This window comes from Bufo gargarizans, chromosome 4 (genome assembly GCF_014858855.1).
Source record: "Bufo gargarizans isolate SCDJY-AF-19 chromosome 4, ASM1485885v1, whole genome shotgun sequence".
Classification (NCBI taxonomy): Eukaryota; Metazoa; Chordata; class Amphibia; order Anura; family Bufonidae; genus Bufo; species Bufo gargarizans.
In genome coordinates, this window is record NC_058083.1 from 378,500,968 (window position 1) to 378,519,463 (window position 18,496).

At 41.5% G+C, this 18,496-nt stretch overlaps 1 protein-coding gene across 1 annotated transcript in view; it reads right to left on the reverse strand.

Annotated features, from left to right (window-relative positions):
* Window positions 1–18,496, reverse strand: part of LOC122935448 (pecanex-like protein 2) — a 644,117-nt gene that overhangs the window by 388,057 nt on the left and 237,564 nt on the right. Inside the window, exon 9 of the mRNA XM_044291215.1 lies at window positions 3,939–4,192. Coding sequence (XP_044147150.1) covers window positions 3,939–4,192 — 254 coding nt within the window. The remainder of the gene's footprint in view (window positions 1–3,938; window positions 4,193–18,496) is intronic.

The window sequence follows — 18,496 nt, forward strand, 5'->3', positions numbered from 1 at the left end:
CTGCTGCAAGTTAGCCTCCACAAGGGCTTTCACAACCGTCTCCATTTTGTCAGGGGACACGGGTCGTAACCTTGCCGGGTTAATATAGGACATACACTTATACCCAGGGAAAACAAAAAAACTTTTCGGCTTTCAGGCCTGCCTCACTGTGTTTGATCGCATCCGACACCAATTGTATGGTTTTGCTCTGGTAGACAGGCTAGCGGACACAGTATAGAGGCAATCACAAAGTCTTTAATTTAAACAGTTTGGTGTTTATTCGCACATAAAGAAACACAAAATGACAGTTCACAGTCTTGGTGTTTGTTCACACATAAGGAAACACAAAATGATCGTTCAGTCTTGGTGTTTGTTCACACCATGCAATGTCCATAGAACAAAATCTTCACCTGGTTAGCAGTCTTTCGCCCAGCTGTCCACAGCAGGCTTTAGGTGCCTTTAGTACGGCACCAATTCACATATCCCAAAACAGAGTCTCCACAGCTTCCTTGTCAGATGGAGGATCATCCACACACAGCTGAGACTGCTGGCTGGGTATTTTATAGGCCAATAAAGACCCGACCTGGAGCGTGGGGAGAAGCCACCCACCCAGCACTTTGGCTACTCCCAGTAAGAGCCTGCCCGGTTCGGCTTTACAGCCATACTAACAACAAATAGTGTAAATCAGCACTAGCTGCCGCTGACACTTAAAACTACCGGCTAGGAACCTCGGTGAGACATACTTTCCATCAATGACGGCCCCTTGCGCCTTCCTACACTATGTATGAATATATCAGGGGTCAGTACAGAGATCTCTCCCATCATCTATTTATCCCCAGGACTGTGACTGTGACGAGGGGACATCCTCTGCGTCTGGAGGAAAGAAGGTTTATACACAAGCATAGAAGAGAATTCTATATGATAAGAGCAGTGAGACTATGGAACTCTCTGCTGGAGGAGGTGGTGATGGTTTCACTAAAAGAGTTCAAGAGGGAGTGTAATTCTGGAGTGTAATAATATTGCAGGTTTTGCCTTCCTCTGGATCAACTTGCAGGATAACAGGCTGAATTGGATGGAAAGATGTCTTTTTTTTCGGCCTTATAAACTATGTTACTATGTTACTATCATTTACTCATTATGGACACATTTATATAAGTAGTTTTTGTTGTCCATATATTTGGCATTTGGTCTTTCCAAATATATCAATTCAACTTTACCTATTGTTCACATTAGTGAATTTATTTCATTACTGCACATAGTGTAAAAAGAGTTTCTGTGCAGGGCAGGTATTTAATGTGTGAATATCTAGATCGGTACACATTATATTCACAATACTGAGTAAATACCTAGTCTACTGTACTTACATTTACTATGAATTAAGGCTATACATCATTGTAACAATTATGTTCATTATGTCCTGGTCATGTGTTTCATATGAATCCACTCTATTGGTTTTTAAATTGTACATTTTCTAACTTCATTTTAAGCTAATATTAAACACTATATGCACAAAACGCATAAGTAAGTGACTATCAAGTGAAGGAATCTTATGGAGTTTTTAATTTAAAGTAAATGTGTCACCAAATATTTTCTCTGCTGGTTAAATCCAGATAGCAACAAATATCCTTTTTTCTAATGTGTTTTTATTATCTGATTGCAGACTTATTTATTATTTTTCCTGAACATGATTATGAGGGCGGCCATCTTCCCTGGGCTGTTTTCAACAGCATTTTAAGGGAACCTGTCACCAGTTTTATGGTGTCCTAACTAAGGGCAATATAAATAAGTGACTGATTGTCTTAGCAAAATGCTGGGTCACTTTCTTTAATTGACCCAATCAATCTGCCAACATCTTGTATTGAAAAGCTCCAGCTCATAATGATGAGTCCTGACTCTCCCCGCCCACCTGCTGCTGATTGACAGTTATTTTCCATATGACTCAGCAGCAGGTGGGCGGGGGAGTGGATATAGCTCTCAATTAAAAAAAACGCTGGACTCACTGATGTCACGCTGGACTCAAATCAGCTCATTGGCATGCAGCATGTTTGTGTGTACAGTATATTATGAGGTAACCATCTGCCACACCAGTAAGTGAATCCATCTAAGGTACTTTTTAGTAGTTAATGATTGCATATAATTAGTTAGATTATAATCAAATATCCACATGACAGGTTCCCTTTAAATAAAACATCAAGAAAATGGATTTACAGCACACAATGGTCTAGGGCTGACCCTATTGACTTAAATGGGAGAGCTTTATAGTTCTTTCACCTGTGCAGAGGTCATTGTACAAGGAAAAATAGATAAGATTTGACAATCACTTATTGTGAATGGTGGATCCTGTCTTATCTATAGACAGAGGTGATATCATTACAGGCAGGATTAGAATGACAGATAAGCAGGTAACTGCAGTAAAGGAATCTGTACACACCAGGAATTGGCCCTATTAGGCTTAGCAGCCAATGCAAAAACTGCAGGATTTTATGTTTGTTTTTTAATTAAATAAAGCTATTGACATAGAACATTAAAAATAACTCTTTAAAATATGTTAAGCATAAATATGTGATTTAAAAAACAGGTCAATTCCTTATGATGCCTTTCCTTTAAGTAAGTTTTAACTGCATTAGTGCTGGATCGACCCATACATTTAGAGATTTCCATTCAACTGTCTAGAAAAGTTAAGTTACAGATGTAGTAGAGTGATATTTCTTTCCTCCTCGATATTTCACAAAGTGGCAGACCAGGTAAAGTTATGGAGCATGGTGCTGAGGAGCATTAAAATTAGCACTAAAACTGTGCCAGGAGCTTCATGACATGGGTTTCCATGAATAAGAAACTGCATGTAAGCCTTACATCACCAACCACAATGCCAAATATCAGATGGAGTAGTGCAAAGTTTGGACTGGACACTGTAATGGAAACGTGGTTTATCAAGTGACAAAAATGCTTTGGTATCTGGCAGTTTGATGGATTAGTTTGGCGTTATTCAATGGCTGTTGAATGTTATGTGCCTGACTGCATTGTGCCAGGAGGAGACATATTGCTATGAGGTTACTTTCTAGGGGTTGGCCTAGGCACTTTCGTTACGGTGAGGGGAATTATGAGCCAGATCTTCACTTCTTACATCAATGTTTGACCTCACACATGCTGTTTATGGAAAAATAGGTACAAATTCCAACAAACACACTCCAAAATCTTGTAGAATTCACAAGAGTTGAAGTTATTTTAGCTGTGCATGGGGTCCTGTAAATGTAAAATATGTAGGTATCCGTGTCCCAATGCTTTTGTTTATATAGTGTATATACAGATGTAGCAGGGGTAACACACACACTCTTAACTCATATTTCTTAACTCATTGGGTTTTCTTGAAACAAAAGCCATTGAAAAGCAATTGCTTAACGCAAGCATGCTCAACCTGCGGCCCTCTAGCTGTTGCAAAACTACAACTCCCAGCATGCCTGAACAGCCTACAGCAGGGCATTGTGGGAGATGTAGTTTTACAACAGCTGGAGGGCTGCAGGTTGAGCATGCCTGGCTTAACGCATTTAGTTGCATTTAGTTTAGATAACACGTATCATAAAGCGTGTGTGTTAACGTTGCTACATCCGTATACAAGACTGGGCACCGGCTTCTACATAACTTAGAAGGATTTTACACTTGTCCAAATGTTCACCAGCTTTGCTTGCTGGCATAGATTTAGATAATTTTCTACATCTAAAACAGGTGTAGAAAATTACAAATGGGATGGGGATACTGGCTCACCCTTTTCACCGTCCTCTTTTTTAGACCTAGCGTGAGCATCAGAAAAGGGGGAAAAGTTGCAGATTGTGATGTAAATAACTTTTGCGTTGCAATCTGTGACACATATAAACCAAAAAGTGTGGTATATTTGTTTGTAAAGGACCCCCTTAATCCCCTCAATATATGCCATTACAAATAATGTTTATAATAGTACATACCTTTACAAAATATTTGATGAGGATTTTGCGAAGGTCAAACACCTGGAAAAGACTTGATGCATTACTATATATTACACTATAACCTTCAAGAATGTATTGGCTTCGTGTTATTTCCCATGTTAGCCATCTCAGATTGAAAGCAGCATTACATGACAGAACGTGTGGCAAATGACCAGTTTGGAAACAGCAGCATCCAGTGTTGTCCTCATCACCTTCAGTAATTGCTTCCACCTCTCTTTGGTGACAGTATGTTCCTTTAATATAAAACAGAAATCTTAAGATAGTTGGCAGAGATACAAAAAAAAATAAAAAATGTATAAGCAAATATAATGAAATAAAACAGCACAGTAATCACCTCTTAAATCTCATGACCACTCCAGTGTTAATGCTTTTGTGGTCCCTGCAGGTCCAAGTTTAGATTCTGTGAGTGATGATGTGCAAACACTGAAGCATCAACATGTCATTAAGCACGGCACCTGACAGCAGCAAGGGACCACTAGAACACTGGCATTCAGGGGTGTAACTGTTGCAGTCACAGGGGGTACAACTGCACCCAGAGAAGAAAGTTTACCTGGGCACATCCTGATCCCCAGGCAAGCATTGTTTCCTTGGGATGCAGATTCAGCTGAAAGCTATGACAAAGGGGTAAACCGTGAGTGGGCCCAACCTCGCTACCCAAGGGGAGTGCAATTAACTAATAAGCACTGAAGCCACATGGTTGTGAATATGGCGCTCCTAGTCCAAGTGCTCACCATTCCCTGGTCTTCTTCTCCAGATGTCCTTGCTGCACTAGGTCCTGGCTGCGAACAGCGTCAGGATATTCTGTGTGTAGGAGTGCACTATGACCTGACATTGTCAGGTTTTCTTCAGATTTATGAAATACATTATGAATGTGGAAAGACTCGGGCAGCTGCAACTTAAACGATACCGGATTAATCACCTCCGTGATCTTATACGGTCCAATAAAACGAGGAGCAAATGTTCTAGAAGCTACCTTGAGAGATAGATTCTTGGGGGACAACCATACTTTATCCCCAACCTGAAAGTTCACCCCCTTGGAATGTCTCCTATCGGCCTTGAGTTTTTGGGAACTTTGAGCCTTTTTTAGGTTTGATTGAACCCGGGCCCAAACTGTGCACAGTTCGGAGGAGAGTTTATTCGCTTCAGGGTTAGAGGAGGAGACTGACAACCCAGAATGAAAACGGGGATGAAAACCATGGTTGCAAAAGAAAGGGGATACCCCAGCAGAAGACTTAACATGGTTATTCAAAGCAAATTCTGCCAACGGAAGGTATTTAACCCATAATTGCTGTTCATCAGCAACATACAACATCAGGAATAGAGATGTCCCGAACTATTCGCTGGCGAACATAGCTTGTTTGCGTTCGCCGCGGCGGGCAAACATATGCGACGTTCGGTCCGCCCCCTATTCATCATCATTTAATAAACTTTGACCCTGTACCTCACAGTCAGCAGACACATTTCAGCAAATCAACAGCAGACCCTCCCTCCCAGACCCTCTCACCTCCTGGACAGCATCCATTTTAGATTCATTCGGAAGCTGCATTCTTAGTGAGGGGAGGGACAGTGTAGCTGCTGCTGATTTAACAGGGAAATCAATAGCTAGGCTAGTGTATTCAGTGTCCACTACAGTCCTGAAAGACTCATCTGATCTCTGCTGTAAGGACAGCACCCAAAAAAGCCAGGGCTAGAACATCAGTCTGCTTATTTATTTATTTTTTCTGTGTAATCTAATTGCAGTTTCTTGCCAGCGTGTGTGTCAGGCTCACAGCGTATACTGTGCCCACTTGCCCAGTGCCACCACTCATATCTGGTGTCACAGTAGCTTGCATTTAAAAAAAAACAACCTTTTTTGACTGTAATATAATAGCAGTAAGTTGCCTGCATGCGTGTGTGTTTCAGGCCCTGCGAGTGCATAGTGTCACCAGCGCAACTCATATCTGGTGTCATCACAGTAGATTACATTAGAAAAAAATAAATATTTGACTGTGAAATAATAGCAGTCAGTTGCCTGCACGCGTGTGTGTTTCAGGCCCTGCAAGTGCACAGTGTCACCAGTGCAACTCATATCTTGTGTCACAGTAGATTATATTTAAAAAAAACAACAACTATTTTGACTGTAATAGATTGAATAGCAGTTATTTGTCTGCAAGCGTGTGTGTCAGGCCTACAGCGTCTACTCTGCCAACTTCTGCCAGTGCACAGTGCCACTCATATCTGGTGTCACAGTAGCTTGCAAGCATAGTACAACTTAACTAATCTAAAAAAAATGACAGGCAGAGGCAGGCCACCCCGCAGGGGCCGTCGTGGTGCTGTGATTCCCTTTATCCCTAGAATAATGCCCAGTGTTCAGAGGCCACGTACCCTGAACTCGAAAAGTTCTGAGGACATAGTTGACTGGCTAACACAGGACACCCAATCTTCTACAGCTTCCGCTCGGAACCTTGACGCACCATCCTCCTCCAGCTCAGCTTCGGGCACCTCTTAAGTTACCACTCGCCCGCCTGCCACCACCACCAACACTAGCACCACAGCTGCTTCACTTGATCTGTCAGAGGAGTTATTTACACATCAGTTGGAAGAAATGAGTGATGCACAACCATTATTGCCAGAGGATTTAGATAACACGGATATATCTCAGTCAGGCAGCATTACACACATGGACGTACGGTGTGATGATGATGATGTTGTACCCGCTGCTGCTTCCTTTGCTGAGTTGTCAGATACAAGTGAAGCAGTTGATGATGACGATGTGTCTGTGGATGTCACGTGGGTGCCCGCTCGAAGAGAAGAAGAACAGGGGGAAAGATCAGATAGGGAGACAGAGAGGAGGAGGAGACGAGTTGGAAGCAGGGGGAGGTCGTCGCAAGGAGCTAGTGGCACAGTCAGACAGCATGTATGGGGTCAGCCAGACAACATGCCATTCAACGCATGCTGTTGCCACCACCAGAATGCCGTCATAGCAAAGCTCAGCAGTGTGGCATTTTTTGTGTGTGTCTGCCTCTGATAACAGCGATGCCATTTGCAACCTGTGCCAAAAGAAACTGAGTTGTGGGAAGTTCAACACCCACCGAGGTACAACTGCTTTGCGAAGGCACACGATCTCACATCACAAATGCCTATGGGATCAACACATTCTTGGCATTCTCTTGAACTTCAGCTGTGTTTCTGGTGGATACTCAGACACTGTTTCAAAACAACAGGACTTCAGCAGTGTTTCTGGTGGATACTCAGACACTGTTTCAAAACAGGTAAGGAATTTGTTAGACAGGTTATCACTATTGTCTGATTGCAAATGAGCATAGGTGATTAAGGTGTTAAATTTGTTGTTGGGGGGGAGCTTTTGTGGGAGTGTGTGTATATATAGCCATATAGTATTAGCTTGCCAAATTATAGCTTGCTGCATTTTCCAAGTGCTGATTTTTTATAAGTGCATTGGAGATATTCAGGAGATACTCAGGAGGTAATCTGGAGGTGGATACAATCTAAAAAAGTAAGATTTGTTTGTTTAAAATCTTTACCCTCTTTAAAATGGCAGACCTGGTTCTGTGCAGGAATTTTTGTGCTTTTATTTCAGGTTCCACTCTTCGGAGGTTTGGATGCTGTCTGATCTGTAGACATCTCTACTTAATGCAGAAGGAAATAGCATTTTTGATTTGCAAATTAACCGTTAAACAAACTAAGGCTGAGAATGTTGCAATGCCACTGCCACAGAGGCCCCCTAGAAATGGAATATGGGTTACTGCAGGTTCTGGTAGACTGAGAGTTGTTGATAGAAGACATGTCCCACAGTCTGTGGCTCTCCATAATTCATTTGCAGCACTTTCAGAGTACAAGAGCAACATGGAGGATGGCTCAAGCACAGTGGGCGAGAAACAATAATCTCCCATGCCTAAAGTATGCAATACTGCAGCCAAAGACAAAAAGGAGGAGGTGTGGACTGATAGTAAGCAGCTGTTGGTGGGCAATTCCATCATAAGAGGTGTGAAGTTTGAGGAAAATGGTGTTGTGAGATGTCTCCCTGGTGCTACCGCTAGCAGGGATAGACAACGTATCCTTAATATTGTTAGGCAAGCAAAGCAGGAAAGGGAGGTGAGTGTTATTGTCCATTTTGTGACAAATGATCTAGCTTGCAATGAGGTTTCAAAGGTGAAGGAAGCTTTTCACACACTTGGAAATGATATACGGGAGGGTGCATCAACTGTTTCACTCTCTGCAGTTTTGACTGTGCATAACCTTCGGCATGACAGGAAGATGCGCATTAAGGAATTCAATGTATGGCTTGGTGAATGGTGTCCGAATCAAGGGTTTGGCTTTGTGTCTCATGTAAGTTCTCGTTAAAATGGAAAAGAACTGTACAAGAAAGATGGTTTGCATCTTTCGTTCAAGGGAACAAATGTCCTCAGTGAACAGTTCCAAGTATTTGCTAAGGAGCATTTAAACTAGGAAAGGGGGGGGGGGAAGACTGATAATCCAGCAGTCCATCTGCACCCCGGAACAATGCCAGAAGATGCCAGTAGCAAACAGGTTAAGAAATGACAAGCTCAGAGTCTTGTCTACAAATGCTCGCAGTTTAGGGAATAAGATCAATAAACTTGAGGCTATAATGGCATCTGAGAATATAGATTTAGTGGCTGTTACTGAGATGTGGTTCAATGGGAGTAATGACTGGCATATAACAATACCAGGGTTCTCGCTATATTGGAAAAACAGAGAAGGCAAGAAGGGGGGAGGGGTGGCCCTGTATGTGAAAGATAGCATAACATCTAATTTAATACAAGTTAGTAAGACCAATTTAGAGTCAGTTTGGGTTACCTTGCAGCTTGATAATCATAAGGTAACTCGTGTATGTGTGATATATAGACCACCTAGCCAAGTCAAAGAATTAGATGATCTACTAGTTGGGGAAATAGCTGAAATGACATTCAAGGGGGAAGTTATCATTATGGGAGACTTTCATCTTTCTGATGTAAACTGTAAAACCAACATAGCTAGTTCTGCCAGGAGTACACATATTCTAAATTCCCTACTGGGATTATCTCTACAGCAAGTAGTTGAGAAGCCAATCCGGAAGGAGGCCATTTTAGATTTAGTACTCACAAATGGGAATTTTGTATCTGATATTACTGTAGGGGAAAGCTTGGGATCTAGTGATCACCAGTCAGTGTGGTTTACTATAAGTACAGTGACTGAGTCACACCACACAAAAGCAAATGTTTTATATCTTAGAAAAACTGACTTTTCTAAAATTAGATTAGTGGTATAACAGACTCTATCAGATTGGGACAGTTTCAATGAAGTCCAGGAGAAATGGGACTACTTAAAAGTGGCACTATTGAAGGCAACAGAAAATTGCATTAGGCTTGTCAGTAAAAGCTAAAAAAGGAAGAGACCACTGTGATACTCAGCAGAAGTGGCAAAAATCATTAAAAACAAAAAGATAGCATTTAGTAATTATAAAAAAAAAAGAGAATGACAGGAAAATTCCTAAGATTAGGCAGAGAGAGGCCAAACAAGTTATAAGAGCTTCTAAAGCACAGGCAGAAGACAGATTGGCTCAGTCAGTGAAAAAAGGCGATAAGACATTCTACAGATACATAAATGAAAAAAGGAAACTAAAACAAGGAATTACAAAATTAAAAACAAAAGAAGGAAGGTATATGGAAGAAGATAAAGAACTAGCTGACTGCCTCAATGAATACTTCTGTTCAGTTTTTGCAAAGGAAAATTAAGGAAAAGGACCTTAGTTAGGAAGGAAGACTAATTAATCTTTTGATGCATGTGTCTTTACAGAGGAAGAGGTTCTAAGTCAGCTGTCTAAAATTAATACAAATAAGTCACAGGGGCCTGATGGGATACACCCAAAGCTATTCAAAGAGCTCAACGGTGAACTAACAAAACCCTTAACAGATTTATTTAACCAATCACTGGTAACAGGAGTCGTCCCAGAAGATTAGAAATTAGCAAATGTTGTGCCAATTCACAAGAAAGGTAGTAGGGAGGAATCAGGCAACTATAGGCCAGTAAGCCTGGCATCAATAGTGGGGAAACTAATGGAAACCATACTGTCACGGCTGAAGATGGGGAAACCCTCAGACGTGCGATGCCAGAAGATGTTAGTCGCCACTTGGCCAGGAGCACAGGATCAGGGAGCATTTCACCTCCTATAACGTTCCTAATCTGACCCTGATTCCTAGCTGTATGAGCCGACCCTGATGGTGGGAGGGCTCATACTCCGGAACCTTTAAGTCCCTACTAGCCCTCAGGGTGGCCCTTATTAGGAGCAGGGTAAGACGACCTGTTTCTCCTGCATACGGAGGAACGGGAGTCTCACTGGCCAAACTGCAAGGAAGGGGAGACATATACAGACATATAGATATAGCAGGTGAACAACACTAATTCCAAACTAACCTGCCACAGCCTTGCTGACTGGAACCCATGCACCAGGTATTGCTGTCCACACAAACACTAAGGAGACAGAACACACAAAACACACAGGAAACCAGGACATCTATAGCTGTAATCACATCATCTAGACATCATACATGGTTTTATGACCACAAGGGTGGCCCCTCACTGGCAGATGGAATAGGATACCAGGAGGATGACTCCAGCAACATGCCTGGAGTACCCCTCAGACTTCTGATCTCCACAGAGGCTTTATAGCCCAAAGTGGCCACAGCCAGACAGAAATACACAAGACAGGGAGTTAACCCTTCCAAAAAAAAAAACAGGGGAGTGAAACCACTTAAAGGGGAATTCACACACAAGTATCGCCTTGCAGCTGTTACCACCGGCAACGACATGCATGGCAACCATGTCCTGGAAACAGCCAGAAGGCCGAGACACTGCCACCACATGTACACAGACACAACGTTCCCGCAGACAACCGCAAGTGAAAGGAACAACACAGTGCACACACACATACTGTATAACCTGTGTCCAAATGGAAAAAAAGGCACACCTATAAAGACAGGTTGTCGGGTACAACCGCATGCACCTGGCAGCAAGCTGCCCAGCAACAGCTCAGGCTGCTATACTGCCAAATGTAACAATGTTGCCAGCGGCAACCACACGTGAGGCAACAGACAAGCAGCCCTCACCATGTGGTTGACAACAACACCAAACCGCAGGCAACCGCATGCGGATCAGGAGTCACGACCATAACCATGGTAATGACACATACTTAAGGAGAGGATTGTGGAACATCTAAAATACCATGGATTGAAAGATGAAGAACAGCATGGGTATACTTCAGGGAGATCATGCCAAACTAATCTTATTGATTTTTTTGATTGGGTGACTAAAATAATAGATGGCGGAGGTGCAGTAGACATCGCTTATCTAGACTTTATTAAGGCTTTTGATACTGTCCCACATAGAAGGCTTATCAATAAATTTCAGTCTTTGGGCTTGGACTCCCATATTGTTGAATGGATTAGGCAGTGGCTGAGGGACAGATAACAGAGGGTTGTAGTCAATGGAATATATTCAGACCAAGGTCTTGTTACCAGTGGGGTACATCAGCGATCTGTTCTGGGACCCATATTGTTTAATATCTTTATCAGCAAAATTGCAGAAGGCCTCGATGGTAAGGTGTGTCTGTTTGCTGATGACACAAAGATTTGTAACATGGTTGATGTTCCTGGAGGGATACACCAAATGGAAAAGGATTTAGGAAAACTAGAGGAATGGTCAAAAATCTGGTAACTAAAATTTAATGTTGATAAGTGCAAGATAATGCACCTGGGACGTAAAAACCCAATAGCAGAATATAAAATCAGTGATATAGTCCTAACCTCAGTATCTGAGGAAAGGGATTTAGGGTTCATTATTTCAGAAGTCTTAAAGGTAGGCAGACAATGTCATAGAGCAGCAGGAAATGCTAGCAGAATGCTTGGGTGTATAGGGAGAGGCATTAACAGTAGAAAGAGGGAGGTGCTCATGCCACTCTACAGAGCACTAGTGAGACCTCATTTGGAGTATTGTGCGCAGTACTGGAGACCATATCTCCAGAAGGATATTGATACTTTGGAGAGAGTTCAGAGAAGAGCTACTAAACTTGTACATGGAATGCAGGATAAAACTTACCAGGAAAGATTAAAGGACATTAACATGTATAGCTTGGATGAAAGACGAGACAGAGGGGATATGATAGAAACTTTTAAATACATAAAGGGAATCAACAAGGTAAAAGAGGAGATAATATTTAACCCTTTTAGGACACAACCTTATTTCAGCTTAAGGACCAGGCCATCTTTTACAAATCTGACTAGTGTCACTTTAAGTGGTGATAACTTTAAAACGCTTTGACTTATTCAGGCCATTCTAAAGTAGTTTTTTTGTCACATATTGTACTTCATGATACTGGTAAAATGAATTTAAAAAAATGTATTTGTATTTGAAAAAAAATACAAATTTACCAAATTTTTTTACAAAATTGCAAATTTCCAAGTTTCAATTTCTCTACTTCTAAAATACATAGTAATACCTCCAAAAATAGTTATTACTTTACATTCCCCATATGTCTACTTCATGTTTGGATCATTTTGGGATTGATATTTTATTTTTTGGGGATGTTACAAGGCTTAGAAGTTTAGAAACAAATCTTGAAATTTTTCAAAAACCCAATTTTTAGGGACCAGTTCAGGTCTGAAGTCACTTTGCGAGGCTTACATAATAGAAACCACCCAAAATTGACCCCATTCTAGAAACTACACCCCTCAAGGTATTCAAAACAGATATTACAAACTTTGTTAACCTTTTAGGTGTTCCAGAATTTCATATTAATAATTTTTTTCCAGTTACAAAGCAAGGGTTAACAGCCAAACCAAACTCAATATTTATGGCTCTGATTCTGTAGTTTACAGAAACACCCCATATGTGGTAGTAAACCGCTGTACAGGCACACAGCAGGGCGCAGAAGGAAAGGAATGCCATACGTTTTTGGAAAGCAGATTTAGCTGACTGTTTTTTTTGACACCACATTTGAAGCCCCCCTGATGCAACCCTAGAGTAGAAACTCTATAAAAGTGACCCCATCTAAGAAACTATACCCCTCATGGAATTCAAAACTGATTTTACAAACTCTGTTAACCCTTTACGTGTTCCAGAAGAGTTATTGGCAAATGGAGATGAAATTTAAGAATGTAAATTTTTAGGCAAACTCTTAATTTTTATTCATTTTTTTCCAGTAACAAAGCAAGGGTTAACAGCCAAACAAAACTCAATATTTATGGCCCTGATTCTGTAGTTTACAGAAACACCCCATATGTGGTCGTAAACTGCTGTACGGCCTTATGGCAGGGCGCAGAAGGAAAGGAATGGCACACGGTTTTTGGAAAGCAGATTTTGCTAGACAGTTTTTTTTTTACACCATGTCCGATTTGAAACCCCCCTGATGTACCCCTAGAGTAGAAACTCCCAAAAAAGTGACCCCATTTTAGAAACTATGGGATAGGGTGGAAATTTTGTTGGTACTAGTTTAGGGTGCATATGATTTTTGGTTGCTCTATATTACACTTTTTGTGAGGCAAGGTAACAAGAAATAGCTGTTTTGGCACGGTTTTTATTTTTTGGTATTTACAACATTCATCTGACAGGTTATCAGGCATGTCCAAACTGCGGCCCTCCAGCTGTTGCAAAACTACAACTCCCAGCATGCTCTGATAGCTGTAAGCTATCCAGGCATGCTGGGAGTTGTAGTTTTGGAACAGCTGGAGGGCCGCAGTTTGGACATGCCTGGGTTAGATCATGTGGTATTTTTATAGACCAGGTTGTCACGGACGAGGCAATACCTAATATGTATACTTTTATTTATTTATGTAAGTTTTACACAATGATTTCATTTTTGAAGCAAAAATATTATGTTTTAGTGTTTCCATAGTCTGAGAGCCATAATTTTTTCAGTTTTTGGGCGATTACCTTGGGTAGGGTATGATTTTTGAGGGATGAGATGACGGTTTTATTGACACTATTTTGATGTGTGTTTGGTACTTTTTGATCGCTTGCTATTACACTTTTTATGATGTAAGGTGACAAAAAATTGCTTTTTTTACACCGTTTTTATTTTTATTTTTTATGGTATTCACCTGAAGGGTTAGTTCATGTGATATTTCTATAGAGCAAGTTATTTCGGACGCTGCGATACCTAATATGTATGCTTTTTTTTATTTATGTAAGTTTTTCACAATGATTTCATTTTTGAAACCATAGTCTGAGAGCCATAATTTTTTAAGTTTTTGGGCGATTATCTTGGGTAGGGTCTCATTTTTTGCGGAATGAGATGGTGGTTTGATTGGCATTATTTTGGGGTGCGTGTGAACTTTTGATCGCTTGCTATTACACTTTTTGGGATGTAAGGTGACAAAAAATGGTTTATTTAGCACAGTTTTTATTTTAAAAGATTGACAGTGTTCATCTGAGGGGTTAGGTCATGTGATATTTTTATAGCGTCAGTCAATACGGACACAGCAACACCTAATATGTATACATTTTATTTATTTATGTAAGTTTTACACAATAACATCATTTTTGAAACAAAAAAAAAATCATGTTTTAGTGTCTCCATATTCTGAGAGCCATAGTTTTTTCAGTTTTTGGGCAATTATCTTAGGTAGAATCTATTTTTTGCAGGATGAGATGACGTTTTGATTGGCTTTATTTTGGCGTGCGTATGACTTTTTGATCGCTTGCTATTACACTTTTTGTGATGTAAGGTGACAAAAAATGGTTTATTTAGCTCAGTTGTTATGTTTTATTGTTTTACGGTGTTCATCTGAGTGGTTAGGTCATGTGATATTTTTATAGAGCCGTCGATACGGATGCGGCGATACCTAATATGTATCTTTTTTTTTATTTATGTAAGTTTTACACATTAACAGCTTTTTTAAAACAAAAAAATGATGTTTTAGTGTCTCCATATTCTGAGCCATAGTTTTGTTTTATTTTTTGGGCGATTGTCTCAGCTAGGGGCTCATTTTTTGCAGGATGAGGTGATGGTTAGATTGGTACTATTTTGGTGGGCAAACGCCTTTTTGATCGCTTGCTCTTGTACTTTTTGTGATGTAAGGTGATCATTATTTTTTTTATTTAGCACAGTTTTTATTTTTTACAGTGTTCATCTGAGGGGTTAGGTCATGTGATATGTTTATAGAGCCGGTCGATACGGACGCGGCGATACCTAATATGCATACTTTTTCCCCGCCTAATTTTTAACAATTTTCTTTTTTTTACTTTATTTGAGGAAAATGACTGTTTTGTTTATTTTTACTTGGAACTTTTAATTTTTTTGGGGAAAACTTTTTGGGGGTCTAATTGGATTGGAATGCATTGGTTGTATGAGTAATACAGTGAGCATTACTCAGTGAGTATTAGTATCCGCCGCAACCGTAGGTAAAAGCCGCAAACTGCAGGTCTGAATTGACCTGCGGTTTGTGGTGATCGCCGACACGGGGAGGGGGGGGGGTGTCACAGGACCCACCCGCACATTTAGCCAAGGTGCCTGCTCAATGATTTGAGCAGGCACCGGGTTCTGATCACCGCCCGCCACTATACTATGTCCTTAAGTACCAGGACAACATGACATACCGGTACGTCATGTGTCCTGAAGAGGTTAAAAGAAGAAAAACTGCTACAAGAGGACATAGTTTTAAATTAGAGAGGCAAGGGTTTAAAAGTAATATCAGGAAGTATTACTTTACTGAGAGAGTAGTGGATGCATGGAATAGCCTTCCTGCAGAAGTGGTAGCTGCAAATACAGTGAAGGAGTTTAAACATGCATGGGATAGGCATAAGGCCACCTTCATATAAGATAGGGCCAGCGGCTATTCATACTGTAAGACAAAACATGCAATGCAATAGCTCTCTGCAAACCAAATAAAGTATAAAAATGCATAATAATTTCTAGTTCTATACTTATAAATTAGAGATGCTTGGCAAATTATTTTGTATAAAATTATTTGAGCCCGTCTGCCGCACGTCAAGGCAATCTTTGTAAGACGGGTTCCTAACACTAAATTCTACCTGTTATGTGCCATACAATTTAGGGAGTGTAGGTTCCACATGCATACTGGGCCTGCTTTAATTTCTGTCATCTTTGGTGCCAAAATGGCCTCTATTATATCCAAGGAATGCTGGTAACAACATGCATGACGGGCCCACTCCACACCACTCCTGATGCCGAATGGCCACCAAAGAATGCAATGATAGTCCACAACTATATCTCTCCTGGTGCCAAATGGCTTCCAGTGAATGAGGGAGAGTAGGCCAAGCTATATACTAACACTAATTAAAATCAGCCTATGGGGCAGACGAGCTTGTCAGGAGTGCACGACTGAGTTGTCAGGCACACCTCCAGTACAAACTACAAAGAACAAGGGGGTCAGTCAGCACATCCCAATGCGCCCGGCAGATGGGCTCAAGTAATTTTGTACAAATTGATTTGCCAAGCATCTCTAATTAAGTATTAAGTATAGCACTAGCAATTATTATGCATGTTTGTACTTTATTTGGTTTGCAGAGAGCTGTTGCATTGCATGTTTTGTTTTGCAGTGTTCTCAGCCATAGCAACGTGCCCCTGCGCATTGGGATGTGCTGACTGACCCCCTTTTTCTTTGCAGCGGCTATTCATAGTATTCAGTATATTGGGCAGACTAGATGGGCCAAATTATCTGCCGACACATTCTATGTTTCTATGGATGGAGTACGTGAGTAACCTGTCCCTCCCAATCTCTCTGGTCACTCCTAAAACCTGGACCCAAAATCCACTTTAATGAAAACCTCCCAGAAACCTAATTATTTCTGTGAATTATATCACTGAGGCATACATTCTCAGTGAGAAGTACCGACCATCCACGATTCTCCCCTCTGGGCTACTACAGGGGTCATATAATCTGGTCAGGCTCAAGGAAGGGGATGAATGGAAGAAGCCTTTTAATACTCCTGAGGGTCACTTTGAGAACCTGGTCATGCCTTTTGGGTTGACCAATGCTCCTGCGGTTTTCCAGTATTTTGTGAATAATTTTTTTTATCACCTGGTGGGGAGGTTTGTAGTCGTATATTTATTTTCCAGACGTGGAGACACATCAGGATCACATTAGACAGGTGTAGCAGATCCTTAGGGATAATAAGTTGTATGCAAAATTAGAGGTACAAGAGGTGCAATTTTTGCTTGGGCTACCTGCTGTCATCTTAGGGTTTTCTAATAGATCCACAGAAAGTCCATGCAGTATTGGACTGGGATCATTCAGAAAATCTGAAGGTTCACCAACTATTACCGAAAATTTATTCAGAACTATTCGACCGTGGTTAAACCCCTAACTGACATGACTAAGAAAGGGACGGATGTCTCAGTGTGGTCTGATTTGGCGTTGCAAGCCTTTTTTCCGGTTATGGAGTGCGTCGCTTCTGCCCCTATATTGGTGCAGCCGGATGTTTCACAACCTTTTATTGTGGAAGTTGACACGTCCAAGGTGGGGGTAGGAGCAATTTTATCACAGGGCCAGTGACCAGGTAAATGGTGTCCATGTGCCTTTTTCTCTAAAAAAAACACTCTGCCGCAATGAGAAATTACAATGTGGGTAACAAAGAACTGCTGGGCATTAAGTTGGCTTTTGAGTAATGGCGTCATTGGTTGGAAGGGGCGATTCATCCAATCACTGTGTTCACTGATCACAAAAATCTGGCCTACCTGGAGTTGGCTAAATGACTGAACCTGAGGCAGGCTTAGATGGTCGTTTTTTACTAGATTCAATTTCGCTGTCACTTATCATCCAAGGGGTAAAAACATCAAGGCGGATGCCTTGTCACGTAGTTTTCCTGGAGGTGGTGATTTTGAAAATTTGAGTCCTTTACTGGCGGAAGGGGTGGTGATATCCGCTCTATAACCTGACCAAGAGGTGAAGGTAATAGAGGCTCAGGGGGACACACCAGATTCTTGCCCTTCTGGGAAACTGTTTGTGCCAGCAGAATTGTGGCACAAGTAGTTTGAGGAACATCACCGTACAGTTCTTACTGGACACTCTGAGAGTAGATCCACTGCTGACCTCATCTCTCGTAGATTCTGGTGGCCGGGGTTGCGCAAGTGTGTTGAGGACTATGTATTGGCCTGTGGTACCTGCACACGCTAAGCTGACACATATTTGGCCTTCCAGATCTCTACTTCCGTTACCTGTCCAGACCATGTGACAAACTGCGACCGCCGCGGCCACAATACGTCACGAAACCGTCACAGCGCCCCTAGTGGTCAATCCGCAAACAGGCCCCCCAGCCACTTCCAGCACACCGACAGTCTAACTTGAGTCCGTACAGTCGATAGGCTGAAAGCGCAGGGAGTGGACCTCCGATTGACCGCAAGTAAGCGTGCGACGAACTGCGACCGGAACTACACACAGGGTAGTTTAACTGCCACCACCTTGCAATTTATGGGAGCAAGGACCCCACTATCTAGATAACACAACCGAGTAGCTTTCCCTTCGGAGAGGCTAGGGTAAGTTTTTGCAGTGTTTGAAAACAGGCATATGGCTAGAGAAATGACT